General features: G+C 42.2%; 1 protein-coding gene across 19 annotated transcripts in view; it reads right to left on the bottom strand.

Moving 5' to 3' along the window:
* PROM1 (prominin 1) overlaps positions 1 to 19,299 on the bottom strand; it is a 123,035-nt gene that overhangs the window by 70,700 nt on the left and 33,036 nt on the right. For all 19 annotated transcript variants that reach the window (XM_084857071.1, XM_084857081.1, XM_084857069.1 and 16 more), the window contains one exon: positions 678 to 736. In XM_084857071.1, coding sequence (XP_084713197.1) covers positions 678 to 736 — 59 coding nt within the window. The remainder of the gene's footprint in view (positions 1 to 677; positions 737 to 19,299) is intronic.

Here is a 19,299-nt window from a genome sequence, read left to right as displayed (position 1 = left end):
AGCAACATTTGTCTGCCATTACTGATCTTCTCCATGTTCTCATGGAACACAATTTGAAAGCCACCCAATTACACTCAATTAAGTTTATTTTATATTTGCACGGGTACACCCCTACTATCTCAAAGACATCAGTTACTTTAGAATGGAAAGTGCAATATGTGAAGAGATGCTTCAGGAGCTGATAACAGAAAGAAAAAAAATGAATAAAACACAAACAAGTACATTTAGACCACTATCATATGCCCAGTACTGAACACATGGGCTCCATATATAACATATGCAACAATGGGAAACTTCTAATGTGTTCATATATGTCAGTTTGCCTGAAAACCTTGGTATATCAATATTTTCTCAGCCATTCAAATGGTCAGTTTTAAAAGGAACATTACAGAAAACACTATGCAAAAGGGAGTAAGAACTTTTAATGATTTAGAAAATTCCTCAAATCCTTTTGGAAAATATTTCATTTTGTACTACATGGAAGCCGAGCAAAAGGAAACATTTATGAAACCTTACCATGCAGTGTTGGCAGAATGAAATCTTGAAACGTATTATTCATAAGATAAACAAAAAACTGATGCAGCAAACTTAATATATAGTGCTTAGTTTAAAAACAAAACTCCAAATCTATAAACCCATTCATATGAAAATTGTAATTAGTACAAGTGGAAAATTACCTTTTGATAATCGCCCGGCTTACTTCCAAATGTTTGCTGTGCTAGTTTTTTAATAAGATCTGAAATTAAGCAAGAACATTCCCAAATTTTAGAGAGAATAATTTCAACAGAAAGATTTTTGTAAGTACAATCCATTAAAACACTACTCCAGCAATGAATTATTAATAAAATATTATTGGCAGTTATTGGCAAAATAATGGGCCCAACACTATCTGTTCAGCGTCATCTCACATGCATTTTGACTTTTAGAGGTAGAGTTCTTCAAGACACCAAGTGTAACTAAATTTGCTAAATGGTTTACATGTCATCTTTCTACCAAGCTGACAACTCATACTGTTACTTTCTCAGTCTGTGGCAAGACTGAGAGGAGGTCTGGAGAGGGAAAAGAAACACCCAGTTTACAAAGGAACCCATTAAAAACCACATTATTCAATCCAGAATAGCTGAACAAGGCAAGGGAAGATTTTTTTTGTGTGGCATAAAAAACACATACTCCTCAACATTTGTAAGCAAGCTAACTGATATATTGTAATCCTAGAAGAAACACCAGCCATCCACAATCACCAAAGTATGCATGTGCAAATACAAGTTGACATAATTTCCACCACAAGGCATTTGAAAGTACAGCTAGAGGATGATACTACTACTGTGGTCTATGAATGTAGTTGATCTCTATCACTCCCTGTGTTCCCTGTGAGTGGAAGGATGAAATATGAAGTATTAGTTAGCTAATTTGTATATGGAACATATGAAGTATTAGTTAACTATTTAGAATAAAAAACATGGATTTCAGACAGAAAAGCATCACTGGAGTTTAGCTAGCCTTTGGCTTATTCTAGAATTCAACTTCCCTCACTGACACATATCACATACATTCTGTTCCCCTCCAGCAACAATCCCTCCTGATTTTTCCATCCTCCAGCAAAGCTTCATCAAACAGATGCTACCTCCTCCTTGTTATGTGCAAGCGCTCTTTGTCTCATCCTCCGCATGACTTAATTTGTGCCAGGACTTCAACACAATTGAGCCAAGGAGTCTATTTTCAATACTAGGGCTAAGGTAAGGAGAAAGTATGCCTCTCAGCATGTACAAAGTGCCCTTGCCTGACCACTGAAGTCTATGACAAAACACACATAACAAAACTTGCAGATGACTGAGCTGAAAGGATAGCCAAGTCTGTGGTGTGGAAAGGGCTGGGCAGTTAATTAAACCTGAAGTACCATGCTGATAACATGCAGAGGATCAGGCTGCAAAAAATAACTTGGGCTGCAGTCCTATGTACACTTTCCTGGGAGAAATCACCATTGAACGCACTGGGACTTACTTCTGAGTAGACATATATAGGATTGTATATGTGAGCAGCATTTCCCTCCCCTTCTTCCCCCACCCCATATTAACTCCTGTTTTTATTAAAACTTGTCATTCCATTGCTGGATAATGGGAACAGACAAACAAAATAGCCCTAGATTCCTTCTTCTGCAACTGTGTGAAGTGAACCCACTTTTCCCAATGACTTGGATGAGAAGGAGAAAAATGAATCCTGTTGTTCTGAATTATACTGGACTTTATACAAACAGACATCTCTTATTTACCACCCTCCCCTCTTGGTGGTGACTGGAAATGGAGGGGGGAAGACAAGAGCTCCTCAGCCAAGTAGCTCTTTTCGGAAGGGTAGCACTTCAGAGAGGTGTGTGTGTGAGAGAGAGATTGAGAATTACATACCTTAATTAACTTCATGTGGTGAAGTGGCTGAGGGCTTTTTGTTGCTTTTTTTAAAAGATAAAACTTTTAAAAACCCCATCAGGGAGGGGCCATAGCTCAGTGGTAGAGTATGGTTTGCATGCAGAAGGTCCCACATACCATCCCTGGCAGCTCCAGGTAGGGCAAGTAAAACTCCTGCCTGAAACCCCGGAAAGCCACTGGCAGTCACTGTCAACAGTACTGGGCTAGATGGTCTGACTCAGTATAAGGCAGCTCCCTATGTTTTTTTTTTGTTTTTTATTAAATTTATTAATCGCCCATCTGGCTGGTCACCCAGCCACTCTGGGCAATGTACAGAGTACAATAAAACAGTTTAAACCAATAAAATTCTACAGTATAAACATTTCTAAAATACCCTAACCCACTCCAAATGCCTGCCTGAACAACCACGTTTTTAATGCACGATGGAAGCTCATTAAAGAGGGGGCATTGCGGAGTTCCCTAGGGAGGGAGTTCCACAGAGTGGGGGCCACCAAGGAAAGGCCCTCTCCCTCGTCCCCACCAGTCTAGCTGTCCTGGCTGATGGGACAGAGAGAAGGCCATCCGAGGCTGATCTTGTTAAGCAGCCTGTCTGGTGTTGCTGGAGGCGCTCCTTAAGAGTTCCTACGGCACTGCCATGAGGCACTCTGCACACAGCCTCCGCGGCCTCCTGGAACATGACATTATATAGTCCTAACCCTTCTTTTAATATATTGTGCTGCCTGCAGCTATGTGGGAAAGTTAAAGATGGAGGGGGTGGAAGAAGTTTGTGGAGGCTAATTAAATCCTTTGCTGTGCTGAACCCACTGAGCTTCCATAGAGCCCTAAACTTCCAGTTTGGGGCAGTAAAATCAAATACTGTATGCAATACCAGTATTCCACAGGGAACTCTTCCTGCCCTTTCCTCTCCCTCTTCAAATGTTCACTGCAAGCAAGCTCTCAGCAGGGGGCATGTAAGAGTAGAAAGGTAGGGAGAAAAACAAACCAATGAGCAGACTGTGGAAGAAAAGGTAGCAGTGTCTCCCATAGTTTAAAGGGCTTCTGCCTTCATTTCATACCACTATTGGTTTGCCAAGGGACTGAGTTCTAATGTCTTCTAAGTCACTGCAAGGCTCCCAAGCTCAGGGCGAAGAGGCAGGGTTTCATTAAGACAGATAACGTCATTGGGGCATCTCAAAAGATCTGGGGCACAGTTCAGAAGATCTGGGTAACATGCCCTGGTATGCCTCTCTATAACAACCCCCATGAATGGGAAGCACTCAGAAATGTGATCTCCACCTGCCATCTGAAATGGTGCAATCCATTCTATCACCTCAGAACTTTTCTACCACATTATGCTGCATGAGCGATTGGATGATTTACTTGAATAACCACTGACACGCAACTCTTTATGCATCCCTCCTCACTGATCCAAAAGCAATCCCTATAATTTGGCGCTCTCTCTCTCTCTCTCACACACACACACACACACACACACAGAGACAGAGACAGAGAGAATGAGGCTGTAGAACCCTGTGGAATGAACTCCCTGCAGAAAGACAACTGGCACACCAGACAGAAGACTGAGCTTAAACCTCTTCTCTCTGCTAAACTAGTTTTCTTCTAGCATGGTGTTTATATATGATGTGCTTAAAAATTATATCCCTCCACCTGCAGTCTATTTACTACTTCATTCTGCGGCATGCATAGAAAAGGCCAGAACTGCACGCTGTTGGCAAGTACTGAAATCCCAGAAAGTGGCTTTATTGTAAGAACTATGACATAATGTATTTACCAATTAACTAAATTACTTTTACTCTATGCCAGAGCAGATGTAGGAGCTGTTTCGTATGACTAATAATCCAAGGCTTTGACACAGCATATGTTTTATCACAGAGGTTAAAAGGGATTTACCTTCTCAAGCTTATTCGCAGGACTTATTAATTCTTTGCTCAGTCATTTTCCTGGTCTCCTTGCACATTCAAGGATGCCCTCTGCCTCATCAGATATACTGCTTACAGTGAAGCACTAACACTTTTCATAGTTATATGAATCTTATTAGGAAGGTGATGAAGTCAACTTTATCTGAGCTAATAATTGCATTTTCAAATATCAGTTCAAATACTCACAGAGGAATCAGGGCCAAAACAAAACATTTGTCTTGCAATGTAACACACTACCCACAAACTAAAGAGATAGCAAGAGAGAATAATGGCTTAGTGATAATCTCTCTAGACACTAAGTACCAACAAGAAATTAGAACACCATTCCTCTGCCAGGAAAGCTTTACATGAGTGGAAGACAGGTAAACAGTTGCGCTAATACACAATGGCTTTTCAGGGTATGCAGGGCCTTCCATCTGGGTATGGCACTGGTGGTATCAGTAAAGAAGCTTTTAAAACCTATGTTGGCCTAGAGTCTGAGGTCCTCTAACCCAATTCCCTGCACTGAAGCCAGATTTTCCTTCCCAAAATACTATTAGCCAACTACAAGTGTGGAGGTAGGGGGAGAGACATAAAGGTGTGCCACGCCTGAGATTCTTTTAGACAAGAAATACATGAGGAAACTGACCACTGTCGAGGTAGACATCCAGGACGAACAAGCCCCTTCCATACTTAATGCACCTAAGCATTGCTTGGACCACTGCCTCAAATTGGCAGGAGTATTGGGCATCTCATACTGCTGGAGTGAAGATTCATATATCTTTGTTTTTCTAACTGAAAACTTGTAAAGGGTTGGTGCTTGGTGGTAGAGGTCCAGTTCACATATTAAAAAGCCTCATAGAGTACATCTAAAAGCGTGGAGTGTAATAACACTTGGGAGCCAGTGTGGTGTACTGTAGCCTAGTGTTTAGAGTGCTGGACTGGGGAGATCCAGGTTCTAGTCCCCACTTGGCCATGAAGTTCACTGCGCGACTCTGGGCCAGTCACTGACTCTTGGCCTAAGCTAATTCATAGGCTTGTTGCGAGGATAGAGAGGAGAAAGATCATGTGCAGTACCATGGGCTCCTTGGAGGAAAGACAGGATATAAATGAAAGAAATTTAACATGTAACAAATAATGACAAACCTGTTTGCAAACAAGTGCATAACACCTTATGGGTTGGCTTTGACTCCTTGTTGAGTGTACACTCTGTTACAAACCTGGGTTTCCTGCCATGTAACGTGAGAGGCAGCTAAAAGATGTCTGCACATTTTTAAAAAAATCTCTGCTACTTTGGCCACATTCTCACTTTGATGGTGAACCTAGTTTTGGACTGTACCACTGCAGCTGGAGGCTCACATGATTTGAATACTCCTCCATACCAAAAATCACTGAACATGGAAAGGCAGCATGTGAAGGAGAAGGTAGGATAGACCCTTTCTCCTTAACATGCTATTTTTCTGTGTCCTGGGGATTTTTTTTTTTCTATGCAGGTTCACCATCTCAGGCCTTAGTTAGAGCAAGCCTATGCATAAAGCCTATCACATAAAGTCATCACCTTCCCTGGAAGGTTTGAACACAATTACAAGAATGGGGTGGGGAGAAAACAATTACTTCAAATGTTTACTTTGATGGGGGAGACAAAACATCCCTGCCCCAACCCCACCACCAAATGATGATGGTTTTTCCACTGCTATAGGAACAGAGAACATAGCAGACAACATTTTCTACAATACGCTTGCTTAACTAAAATAAGTATGCGGTGTCACATTAGAGGCTCTTGAAACACTGTTCTACAATAACTATTTTAAGGAAGACATTTTAAAAATAACTATACCACATTGTTTACAGTTCTATGGGTTTCAATCATCATCACTAATTTTTTCCAATTATGGCTAACAAGTTCTTTCCCCAGGCCAAAATCTGGTTGGGATTTGCAACAGATTAAGGGCAACAGTTCAACTGAGGGTGCTGCCAAAGATGGTCTGTTTCAATTTGCTATAGTTTCTAAAAATGTATGGATACTTCATATGATTTGCCTGCTTATATTCTCTCCCCAGCACCACAAACTGATTTTAAAAGGAGAGCTATTCAAGAGTTCTCCAGTAAGCTGAAACACAATGCTGCCCAGACAGAGGTTCTATGCTCAGGTGGTCCGCCGGTTCAGGGAAATGGCGATCAACCTATTCTGGAATGAGCCGCATTCCCCCTATGGGAGCAGTTTCAGAGTCTGGGGGTGTTTCTAGAGCCAGATTTGTCACTCAAGTCCAAAATGGCCTCTGTGGCATGGAGCACCTTTTATCACCTGTGTCTGGTGTGCCAGCTGTGGCCCATCCTGGACAGAGATAGCCTAGCTGTGTATCTACAAGCTGGCAACCGCCAGGACTACTGTAATGTATTGCCTTTGAAGACTGCTTGGAAACTACACTTAGTCCAAACTACAGCTGTCAGGCTACTAACTGGGACTGGCAGTTGGGAACACATCTTGCTGGTATTTAAAGAACTTCATGGGCTTACAATCTGTTTTCAAGCACAATTCAAGATGCTGGTTGTTGTTGTTCTGTCGTTCAATCGTGTCCGACTCTTCGTGACACCATGGACCACAGCACGCCAGGCCTCCTGCCCTGATGCTGGTGCCTACCTTTAAACCCCTACTTGGCTTGGGACCCAGATATCTGAAAGAAGACCTGTTCCGAATTTATCACACTCTATTGTTATATAAACCACCCCAGAAACATGCTTAAAGGGCAGTTTATATATAAAATGTGTGTGAATGGGCGTGTGCATGTAACAAACATAATAAAAATGAAGTGTCAAGTTACTCCTTGCCTTCACTTTTGAGAAAAAGTACCAGACACTTGAGAGCTGAAGAAAGGGTATATCCTACCTTGTGCATTCCATTGAGCCTATGGAATATGGACAATACCAAAGCAGAATACAGCATTCATGTGAGTCAGGCACTTGTCAATCTGGATCAGTATTATCTATAGCAAGTGGTCACTATTTCCAACTGGTTCAACAACATTCACATCTCACACTAGGCCCTGGGCGGCACCACTTAGGATTAAATCCAGGGTCGCCTCCCCTCTGGTCAGATCCATGACCAACTGTGACAGGACAGCCATGTAGGGCACTGAGAAATGTAACCTCTTTGTCATGACTGGAACATGCATTTATCTAGTCACTGTGGGGGTAATTGAAGTGTCATTTTCCATCACAAGATCATCAAGAGCCTTCTGCTCTGAGGGGCGATAGCATGTTCTTCCTAATTACATTTGGAGTCCAGTATTGTCAACCCATGGTGCTTCTGTGGAGGCGTCTACCCCTTTTAGTTTTTCTAGTCCGCTTGACACAATGCCCTCTTTAACATACAGAACAACACCTCCCTCAGTATGCCCTTCCCTGCCCTTCCTGTAGAGTTTATATGCAGAGATGTCCATATCCCACTGGTTCTCTATATTCCACCAGGTTTCCATTATGCCCACTATATTTAGGTTCTCCTGTAAAACCAGGCACTCCAACTCTCCCACTTCAACTCAGAAGTTTCTAGCCTTTGCATAGAAACACCTATACATGGTGTCCCTCCCCACATGTTCCTGGTGTGGGTATCTTCTGCCATGATACTTAGGCCTCTTTGACTAGTGTACGTATTTCACTATATGCTCATGGCCTATTTCTTCCCCATCCCCATTTGGGTAATCAGAAACATTTTCATCTTTATCCCCTAGGGATGATTCACCCTGAACTGGATGCTTCCCAACTCCTGTCAGCTTCCCTAACCCCCCAGGTTTGGTTTAAAAAGCTGCTCTTTTTATGCTACTGTTTTTATGCTAAGCACCAGACGTCTGGTTCCACTGTGGTTCAAGTGGAGCCCATCCCTCTTGTATAGGCCTGGCTTGTCTCAAAACATTCCACAGTGCCTAACAAATCTGAAGCCCTCCTCTCCACACCACTATTTCATCCACACATCGAGACTCCTGCTTACATTTAATAAATACAAATTCCAAGGGGATGCCATAAAAAATGGCAGTGGCCTGGTTGCCTGTGGGGGCCATGAGATCAGAGCATATGACACTTGATGGCCTTGTAGGCCCCTGCCAACCCTACTAGTCTATGACACCATTTCTGAACCAACTACACAGGTTGCCAGTGCATTCTTGGGCCCAATTTAGAGTGCATAATGGCAACACCAGCAGTTTTGCATCTTGTACTTGTGTCTTTAGCTCTTCCTTCCTGCATGCCAAATGGAACATTTGTTCTTATTAAATTTCATTGTTATAGCGACATACCCAACTCACAAGTTATATAGAATTGCAAGACACTAGGAGTTTCCAATTCCCTCCACATATTTATCTTCTGTAAATTTGTTGACTATCCTCCATTAGGTCATTAATGCTGACCAGCCAGGAATCAAAAGATCCCTTGTTAAGAGTTGAATACCAAATGCTTAAATAAACTCTCAAAGTGTTACACTACACAACACTCATAACGTGAGACTTATCACACACATACATACCACACTTACACTGACTGTAACATGCATTCAGTTTGTATTAGGATGGTCACTAAATGAGACAAATCTTAGTTGACCATACACGTTTTGATTCATCAATTTTGGCACAGTTCATCATACACTGAATGAGCTTGTACCCAGTTTCACCTAAGCATAACAAATATAGCAGGAAGATATAGATGTGTAAAATCTCCTTCACATAGTGGAACACACACATATAATTTTCACCATTCCACATGTAAAAACTAGTCTTAAGGTGCATCAAAGAAAGAGAGATGCCAAGAGATTCATCAAGTTGAAGACAACCCAGATAGAACTTGAAGTGGAATGTTCTCCACTGCAGTAAGACAACACAAAGCATAGTGTTTCTTATCAACACTTTTCCTCATCAAGTACAGATTTTGATCCAGTCCAAATGTAGGCAGCAGAACAAGAAAAACAGAATCGGACCCATGAAAGTTCACAGGGGAAAGGGAGGCAAACTGGGCTCAGAGGAAGAACATCCTCCAAGTCCAGTCCCCCCCCCCAGTTTGTGGGGAGGGCTTGTGCTAGGCAGATGGTAAACAAGTAGCAGGCCAGTTGTTCACCTTCAACCACCTAAACTCCAAGTGCCAGCCTAGCTGAGGGCTAGCATCCAGGCACAACTCTGATGCCATAAATATTCACTGGCAGCATGAAGGAGCATGCATGTGCAACCCCTAGCTCCCACTAGCTGCAGGAGAGGCAAGGAGTCATTTCAATCACCTACTGTTTTTCTGCAAGGTCCCAGTAAAGACCCTTTCCCACCCTGCTTTCCCCATCCCCATCCCCATTTAAACCTCCCAGGATGTCCTACATGCCCCTGCTTCTCACTCTCCCTCTTTCCCCCCCACCCCCGCACCTCAGTCCTAATTCCAGAAGACCACAATGATATATTCAAATGCATCGAACTGTATTATCCTACATTATTCTGGGGCCAAGAAACAGCTCACTGCTGGAGAGTGTAACTGTTTTTAAAGGAAATTTGTAATGCTTGAGAGGTAAACTGAAGACTGAAATACTAGCTGGCAGGCAGGCAGATGACCCAGGTGCTTACTGCTCTGCTAGCAGGTAGGCACTCAGCCAGAGTTTAAATCAAGCCACATTCTGTTGCTCTGTGTTACCTAACACGAAGGAAGCAGTCAAAACCCTTGACTGTTGCCTGGGTTCAATAATGAGGTTAAACAAGCTGAGAGTGAACAAGCTGAGGTTAAACCAAGGATTGTGCTCTTTGATCCTATGCTGTCCCTGGATCTTCAGGTAGCAGCAGCAGCAGCACTCTCTTGGCCTTTAGAAAGGATATGAAGATGCGACTTTTCAATTTAGCCTTTCAAGATGGGTAGTTTTAATGTTTTTACTGTTTTTAATGTTCTTGATTTTATTGTTTTAAGGTTTTGTTTTAAATTGTTGTATACTGCCCTCATGGATCTTTAGGAGATAAAACAGAGAGAGAGTGTGTGTGTGTGTGTGTGTGTGTGTGTTTGTATGCGCGTGTGTGTGTTTAATTAAGTCTTTCCTCCCCAGCTGCAATTTCACTGATAAACCCCTGGAATAGTTACAGGACTTAGAAAAAAAATGTCATTGCAACTGGGAAGAGAAGGATTAACCCTCCCCTCCACGTGCATAGCTGCTAGCCACTAATGTAACATGTAGTTTGAACCTCAACCTGCTTTCAAGTTGCAGACATACTTCTGAATGAATGGTTGAAGCAGGCTTTGTTAATCTGCTTTGTGCCCTCTAAATGCAGAATTCTACTTTTAGATTTTCAGAGAAAAGTGTTTGGTTTAAAAGAAGATAAAGGAAAGGAAGATGCAGAGACTACATGAAATGGTAAAATCTGGTGTCCAAGGCAGGTGAGGTTTCCCCTCTCTGAAATAGTTGCAAGATATAAGCATATGCCAGTAAGAGCATGGAATAATTTAATGCAGATACCAGAATCTCACATTACCCTAGGAAAGACAAGACTGCTTCATATTTTGGGCAGTAACGGTAGTGGGCATGCCATCATTCAGTAAAGCTTTTTGCCAGTCACCATGACTCAAGGATTATGACTACCTAAGGACTCCCATATCAGCCTCACAGTGGAAAAGAAGCAATGGACCAATAGCGGAAGGGGAAAGGGTTAAACTGCCCCTCTCGCTTCCAGTCTTCTATGTCCGCTCTCAGCCTTCTAATGCTGTTCTTCATTTAAAAAAACCAAAACTGGATCAATGGGATACAGATCTCTGCCTCATGTCCCAAGATGTTGAGCTACAAAAGCAGATAAGCTTATTAAAATATATCCTGTGTGCTTCCCCCTGATCCTTCAGACATTTGTAGTATGAGCAGAGTAGGAAGTGTGCACATCGTGTCCTTTACTGAAGCAAATGTCCTCTCACCTTTTAATCCCTTTTCCAGGGAGTTCCAGCTAGTTTGCAGCAGTAAAGCAGGAAAGCTTAAAATCTTTCAGAAGGCGGCTCTGAACTGATGTTTCTATTACTTTTCTTTTTTAAGCCAGTGTCTTTCAAAACTCGCTCCTTGCAGCAAATACTTTCCCTGTTGCCTTGTCTACTGAGTATTGGAATGGAACTCCTGTGTACTCCAGAGCATTCTAGGAACTCTTCTAGGACACCCATTCAGCTGTGTGCTGAAGAGGCCTGCTGTGCCTACCATCCCACATCAACAGTGCATGGCATATAGTACCCCTAGAACTAAATTTTAAAAGCTTAAATTGTATTTTGCTTGCAACCACTTTGTATCTTTGTATGTTCCATGCTCTTGTATCATGAGATATAAGTACTGAGATTTTAAAGTCAAAGATAAAAAAACACGCCCAATGTCAAAGTCCTCTGTTTCTAAAAAAATTCTGTGTTAATAGAAGTAATATTGCAAACTTACAAATTCCTAGGTCACACTTTCTGTCTGGAATATGGCATGGGCAAGTTACCCGCTGATTTATAATCATGCTAAATACAAAAATCCCGTATCATAATATCTTTAGACAAGGACAAATCTGTTGTACCTGGTACCCTCCAGATGTGTTGGAACAAGTCCTATAATCCTCCAGCCAGCATAGTTGGCTGGGGGGGGGGTATGGGACATGCAGTCCAACACAACTGAAGGACACCAGGTTGGGGAAGGCTGACATCACATACAGTGAGATAGCCCGTGCTTGAGCACTTAAAGACTACTTAATTTGGTTCAGTTATCACTACGCAACAAAACCAGGACAATCTAAGCCAACTAACTTGTTTGTCATTGGTTATATATACTTCAGTACAAAACTACATGTGCACTCTGTAAAATGTGAAGGGTGTACGCACATGGGAATAATCTTTAAAGTCCATGTCTTTAAAGAAATACCAAAAAGTCACAGGTAGTCACTGGAATGCCACTTGCGGTGGGGGGGGTTTGCTTTTTAAGAGACACCTATGCCAAGCTGAACATGTGCAACTGCCACCATTGAGAAGGCATGTTCTCAAGTATAAAAAGTAAAATGAAATTTAGCCCTCTAACAAGGACCCTATTCTCTTCAGATGCTGCATCCTCAAGACTAGCAAAAGTATTTCCTGTTCTCCTGTACCATGTGAGAAGCTGCCATGAATGCAGCACACCTCCTCTAGTCCAATTCATTAGAAACACACCCAGATGGGAGCGAGGTCAGGACTTTCAGCTGTAATTCAAGGGGTTTGACAAAAGTGGGGCACTAACCATTCAGGAAGGACAGCCAGTGGCATACACACACACCCATAGTTGGTGGCTCATAAGTAATGGAACGAATGGTTGACAAGCAGCTGCATGGCCAGGTGTGGCCTGTTTCCTGGGCACCCTATGACCAATCAAGCAGATAAAAGGCCTGGAGGTGGTTCTGAGTGTTACATTTGTATTTGGTAGCTGTTCACTGGAACTCCTAACATGAGGTCCAAAGAGGTGTCCATGCGAGTGAAAGAGGCCATCATTAGGCTGAGGAAACAAAATAAGCCCATCAGAGAGATCGCAAAAACAGTGGGAGTGGCCAATACAACAGTTTGGAACATCCTGAAAAAGAAGGAATTAACTGGCAAGCTCAGCAACAGCAAAAGGCCTGGAAGACCATGGAAGACAACTAAAGTGGATGACTGCAGAATTCAGCTCATGGTGAAGAGGAAGCCTTTCACAACATCTAGCCAGGTTAAGAACGCTCTTGCGGAGGTAGGCATGTCACTGTCAACATCTACAGTCAAGAGACGACTTAATGAATGTAAATACAGAGGCTTCACAACAACGTGCAAACCACTGGTAAGGCTCAAGAACGGACAGGCCAGATGAGCCTTTGCCAGCAAACACCTAAAAAAGCCTGCCCAGTTCGGGAATAAGATTCTTTGGACTGATGAAACCAAGATTAACTTGTACCAGAATGATGGGAAGAGAAAAGTATGGAGAAGGAAAGGAACAGCTCATGATCCAAAGCATACCACATCATCTGTCAAACATGGTGGAGGCAGTGTTATGGCATGGGCATGTATGGCTGCCAATGGAACTGGGTCACTGGTGTTTACTGATGACCTGACTGCTGATCAAAGCAGCAGGATGAATTCTGAAGTGTATAGGGCTATACTTTCTGCTCAGATTCAGCCAAATGCTGCCAAACGGTTAGGACGCCGCTTCATATTGCAGAGGGATAATGACCCAAAACATAGAGCAAAAGCTACCCAAGAGTTTCTCCAGGCAAAGAAGTGGGATGTTCTTCCATGGCCAAGACTGTCACCTGATCTCAACCCAATAGAGCATGCTTTTCACTTACTGAAGACAAGACTGAAGGCAGAAAGACTCACAAACAAGCAGCAGCTGAAGGCAGCTGCAGTAAAGGCCTGGCAAAGCATCTCGAGGGAGGAAACCCAGCATTTGGTCATGTCCATGGGTTACAGACTTCAGGCAGTCATTGACTGCAAAGGATTTTCATCCAGGTATTAAAGGCGATCCTTAAGTTTGACATGATGTTGGTTTATTCCATTACTTATGAGCCACCAACGATGGGTGTGTGTGTATGCCACTGGCTGTACTTCCTGAATGGTTAGTGCCCCACTTTTGTCACACCCCTTGAATTACAGCTGAAAGTCCTGACTTCGCTCCCATCTGGGTGTGTTTCCTTTCAACTTCAATGTGGTGGTGTACAGAGGCGAACTGCCAAAACAGTTATCCTTGTTCCAATATTTCTGGGCCTGACTGTATGCTTGTGCTGGGAAGGTGGGGGTGGGGAGAACACAAAGATGGGAAACTAGCCCCCATCTTTACCCACAGGATCTCTATAATGAAGGGTTGAAGCAGTTTTTTCCTAAGGCAATAAACCAAACAAAGGAGAATCAGACCCTTGAGATCACGCTTTACTGTACTTAGGGAACTGGGCTTTAAACTGTGCCATGTCAATTGAGGGGAATCTCTGTAACTTCTGATGTGGACATTCAGAGGGCAAGCCTCATTCAGCACAATCAGAGTTACTTCTGAGGAGACACTAATGGGTTTGTGCAGGGACGGGAAGCACACAGGAAGCACACCTTGACTGGGGTCATGGTGAAAGGCACACCCCTGGGTAGAGCTAGCATACCCGAGGTAAATGCGGGGATTGGGGCACACTGAAACTATACCAAGGAGAACCCAACTTAAGGAAAAGAATTGGACTATATTGGACTATATACTCAGGAAATCTAGTTTTTCCACAATAAGCTCCGGAGGGTGGCTGCTGGATGGCTATGACGTCATGTATCCCTAACAACCTCCACACACAACGAGTTCGGAGTAAATCACTCGTGGGAACAGGCCCAAGGCAACAGTTGTCCTTATTCTGAAAGAAGGTAATGTAGGCAGATTCTCTGTTGAATCCTGGCAGCCATACAAGCTAGAAGAAAGCTTAATTCTCTTAGAAGGGGGAACACATGTGCATAATTTTTAAAAAGACAGAAAATGTAAGGAATTGAAGAACCACTCTTTGTTCACATGCTTCTCTTATACCAATGCTTTGCACTTCAGCTAGAAGAAGTGAACTAAACTGAAGACTGGTTATGCAAATCCTGCTGTAAAAAAATCACAGATGATCATCGCCTTATTTGGAGTAGCACCTGGTTTCCATGGGAACAAAGCAGAAGCCACAAAGCCAAGGCAAGCTAGGAATCACAGAGACCAAACGTTGTATTTTACATAGTCATATTTGAAGCAAATAATGTCACTAACATGCCACCACAACCCATGACGCTTACTCCACTACTAAAATAATTATTTCAGCTCATAAACAGCTTTAATATTTAAGGGGAAAACACACAGTCCCATCCCCCATCCCCCCAGGATTTGCCTGGATGAATAACAGAAATTGCTTGTAATTTCCCTAGAACTGATTGCATTTGTTATAAATGTTCATCTAAGTGACCGGAAAAGGCAAGATTGGTTATAGGGTTGTTGCTGTGAGGTTAAAATGGAGAGAAGGAGGATAATGTAAGCTGCCTTGGGTTACTTGCAAGAGGGGAAAAAAGGCAGGATATAAATTCAATTTTTAAAAAAAAGTTTCATAGCCTTAATGCAAATTTGCCTGTTTCATCGTTACTTCAATCAAGGGAGTTGAACAGTGACAATCTAGGAAAAAAGAAACCTTTTGAGGCCGGTGGTTCAGTCAAATTTTAAAATTTGAATTCATTTCTAGGCTGCTTTTTCAAGAATGCTCAAAGCAACTTACACAGAATAAATATAATTAAAAACAAATCCAAAGTAAAGACTGCTAGAATAGCTAAAAGCAGCCAAAAACATTCCAGGAAGTCAGCCAAATGTGAGTTGGAGCACAAAGGTTTTGCGGGCCTTACAAGTCGACCTAGGTGCCTCCCCTTGTAAAAGACAAAACATTCCAGAGCCCAGGGCCTAAAGCAGTAATGCAGTTATACGGAGCAGAGCACATGAAAGGGGCAACCAGGGCTGGGGTTACAGAGCAGCATCATGGGGCATTTACTGGGGCATTTACTGGGGCTTCAGAAGAGCCCACCAGGGAATCCAACCATGCCCCCCACCTTTGGAAAGCCTCCTGCCCCCACTCATCTTTCCCACTGTCCTAGAAACTGCTCTAGTTTCCAGCCTTCCTTTCTTGCCACTGCCAACCTTCTCTGTGTTACACAACAACTACAGGGCTTTCTGAGCAGGTGCGAGGAATGGAACCCAAAGCAGCACCTGTAGCTGCTGCTCCCTGTGTTCAGAAGAAGAGAGGCATGGAGACTGCTGGCTTCTCAGGCCTCCTGCACCTCAACCTATATTGCCAAACAGTGATCCATTAAAGCAAATAGTTCACTATTTGGCCATATATATTGGAGGTGTGGTGGACTGCAGTGGGGGGAGGATTAAATCCCCCCTACCCCTCCCGCTAGGATTCCCATCTGATTGGGACCCCTGTGCTTACTCTGGAGTACAAAAGGAAGAGATGCAGCTGTTAGCTGTGTCTTTAAAGTTATATTTTGCTCTTCCAATCTGCCCCCGTGTGTGCAGCCAACCCATAGCCCATTGCAGCAGATGTTTGAAGTACTATCTCCCCAGTGACATTCTTATCACATAAGTAAGCTATAAAACCAATGGCTTCATTTCCATGAACCTTAGTTGTTGCTTTTTCTCACTACTCTGCTGTCCATCCCAGATATCTTAACTGCTTTTAGTGGACTGGGTAGAAGATGTGATTTGGTTACTTGGGGGCGGTGTATTTACTCAGAAAGAAGTCCTATTGAGTTGTGAGCATGCAGGAGAGTGCATGCTTAAACGGTCCACTCCATTCTACTCCACCAAGTAGGCTGAAAGGCTACTCATAGAGTAGCCAAATCTATACAGGTTTAGTCAGAAGTATGTCCTGCTGTCTTCACTGGGATTTGCTATATATTTATATTTGTAAGTGTGTGTGTATGTGTGTGTATATATATATGTGTGTGTGTGTGTGTATGTATATTTATGATTTCAACCTTACAGCAATCAGTCAGGTGTAGGTCCACTCAGAAGTAAGTCCCATTGAGTTCAACTGGACTTACTCCCACATAAGTAGGTAAACGATTGCAACCTATAATTTCTTTAAGAGGATTTCAACAGATACTCATGCTATACCAGTAGTTAATCCAGTTGTGGCTTACTCCCAAGTAAATTCACACACGAGTAGCTTATAGCCTCAAAACACTCTTGTGTTGCTTCAGTGACTATGCGCTCCTTCACACTGAGCTTTTATACTGCGATTGAGATTGCTCCTTCATGGAAGTTTGTGGGCTCTTTACATGATGCTGTGATCGTTCAAGGCGTCTCCTGCACTAAACACCCTTTGTTCCGTTTTTAAATAGATCGCAGATAATGAGCTATCAAATTACCCTGATGTGTCCCGCTTCAGTTTCCTCCATGAAAAGAGTAAAAGCGGCAAGAAGAGGAGCGAGATCAATGAAAGAGAATGGAAGACTCAGCTACAGGGAGAAGGGGGGGGCGGAAAGAAGTGCGTATAAAGGGAGTCCATTGTGATCCTGCATTTAAAATGGAAGCAGAAAGCCCTGTTTTAAATGCAAGATTTTAGGCTGGTGCAGAGATGCCCTATATGTCACTTGGCCTGCCAGCTTTATCAACTATTTCTTACTACTAGAGGAAACTATTTTCAGCCAAGAAGTATTCATGGGCTAGAATCAGTGATGTGGGGCAGAATATTTTCCAGCATTTTATTTTTCCATTTGATACGTTTATTAATGGAAATTAATGTATACCAATTGCAAATACAACATTAGGCAAACTTGGCAGCTTCAAAGCTCTAATTAATGTTTTTCAGGTGATTATTCCTAGCATGCATATATGTCATTGAAATATGTATGTCTCAGAGTGAAATGGAACTAACAAATAATGACAGCAAAACTGAAGGTGCCCCCAACAACTTAGTGGAAGCGGGTTGAACTCTGTTCAAATAGATGACTTGTTGTCTGTGTATCATGCACATTTCTTTGGGTTGCTAAAACTAATGAGTGTCAACATTAGCCCCAATCAGATTGCATACGAGTATGAAGCTTCACACCTTCAGAAAGTGAGCAGTATTTGCATCAGCTGTAACTTCCAAGTTAACATTCTGGTTTGTGTTTTAGATGGAAGCTAAAGCTATTTTCAGCATGTTCTCTCTTTTCTGTGCAAGTGTATTGTTTAAGAACACAGTATCATGGAATTCAATATTTGCATTCTTTGTCTGCTGCTATCTTGCATAAGAAAAGCAACATATGTTTCATAAATAAGACAAATGAAAAATATGTGCAAATGCAGTCACATGAGCTAACCTTATTTGCTGTAGGAGGTGAGAACTAAAGAGTTATGCCAAAGTTTTGCAGAAAAGCTGTAGTTTTGAAGAGGGATTAGAAGAAAAAGAGGTGGAATTAAGTAGGTGTTCTGGAAAGCAATTCCAGGCATAATGGGCAGCAAGGGTGGAACTGTTTGAAGGAACAGGAGACATTTGGAAGACTTAGTGTGATGGAGCTCAAGAATTTGAGGGAAAAGATATGAAGGGGCCAAGACCTGCAGTTTGGACATGCCAACAGTTATAATACATGGGCACTAAGAGAAGCACTGTTATGCTGCTAGACTTCCCCACGTAGAGATAGTGGGCATGGAGCCCCCACTCCTATCCTTGAAAAGAAATGACACCATAATGGGAAAAAATGAAGGTAGGTTTAGAGATGTGAAGGCACAGAAAAAAGAACTGGAACAATACAGAAAAAAGAGGGTTTTTTTTCCATTTTTTCCCTGAGGAACATTTTTGTTTTTCTGAAAAATTGGAAAAATTGAGCAGCTTTGTATTATGAAATATTTTCTTTTAGAATTTAAGGCAAAGTATTTCTATATTGTTGCCCAGCCTTTACTCCCCCCAAAATGATTTCTAAAAACTATGTAATAAGGACACTTTTATACAAAAGCTAGAGATGTAAAATGTCTGGAAATAATGAAGCCATGGGGAATTTTTTTTTTTAATTCTCTCTGTAAGATTTCCAGCATAGTTAGTTCTTTTATCCCTCATTAAAATTATTGATCTGAAGTATATTTTACTGATAGATATTTATGCTCATTTTCCCAAGATGTGAGTAGAGCCACCATTGTGCATTCTTGATGGTAAATGTACATTCTTGACAGCTTGGCTTTTGTTTTATAGAGTCCTGTGTTTCTGATGCTGTAGCAGTCATTTAATGTAGTTCTAATCTATTCAGACTATAATTACAGATTCACTGATACTTTTAAAAGTTTAAAAATATAATAATTTTATGAGCAAACTAAGTCATACATAAAGTAACTTTAGGAAGAGAAAGGCTGTTTTACATTCCTAAAGCAGCCTTACCCAACCTGGTGCCTTCTGGATGTTTTGGACTACAGTGCCCAGTATTCCTGACCATTGGCCATGCTGCCTGAGGCTGATGGGAACTGAATCTGGAGGGCACCAGGCTGGAGAAGCCTGTCTGAAAACAACAAAGTG

Source organism: Heloderma suspectum, chromosome 5, assembly GCF_057233095.1.
Source record: "Heloderma suspectum isolate Gila_16-S chromosome 5, 16-S_ref, whole genome shotgun sequence".
Lineage (NCBI taxonomy): Eukaryota > Metazoa > Chordata > Lepidosauria > Squamata > Helodermatidae > Heloderma > Heloderma suspectum.
This window is presented reverse-complemented; position numbering and strand designations above follow the sequence as displayed.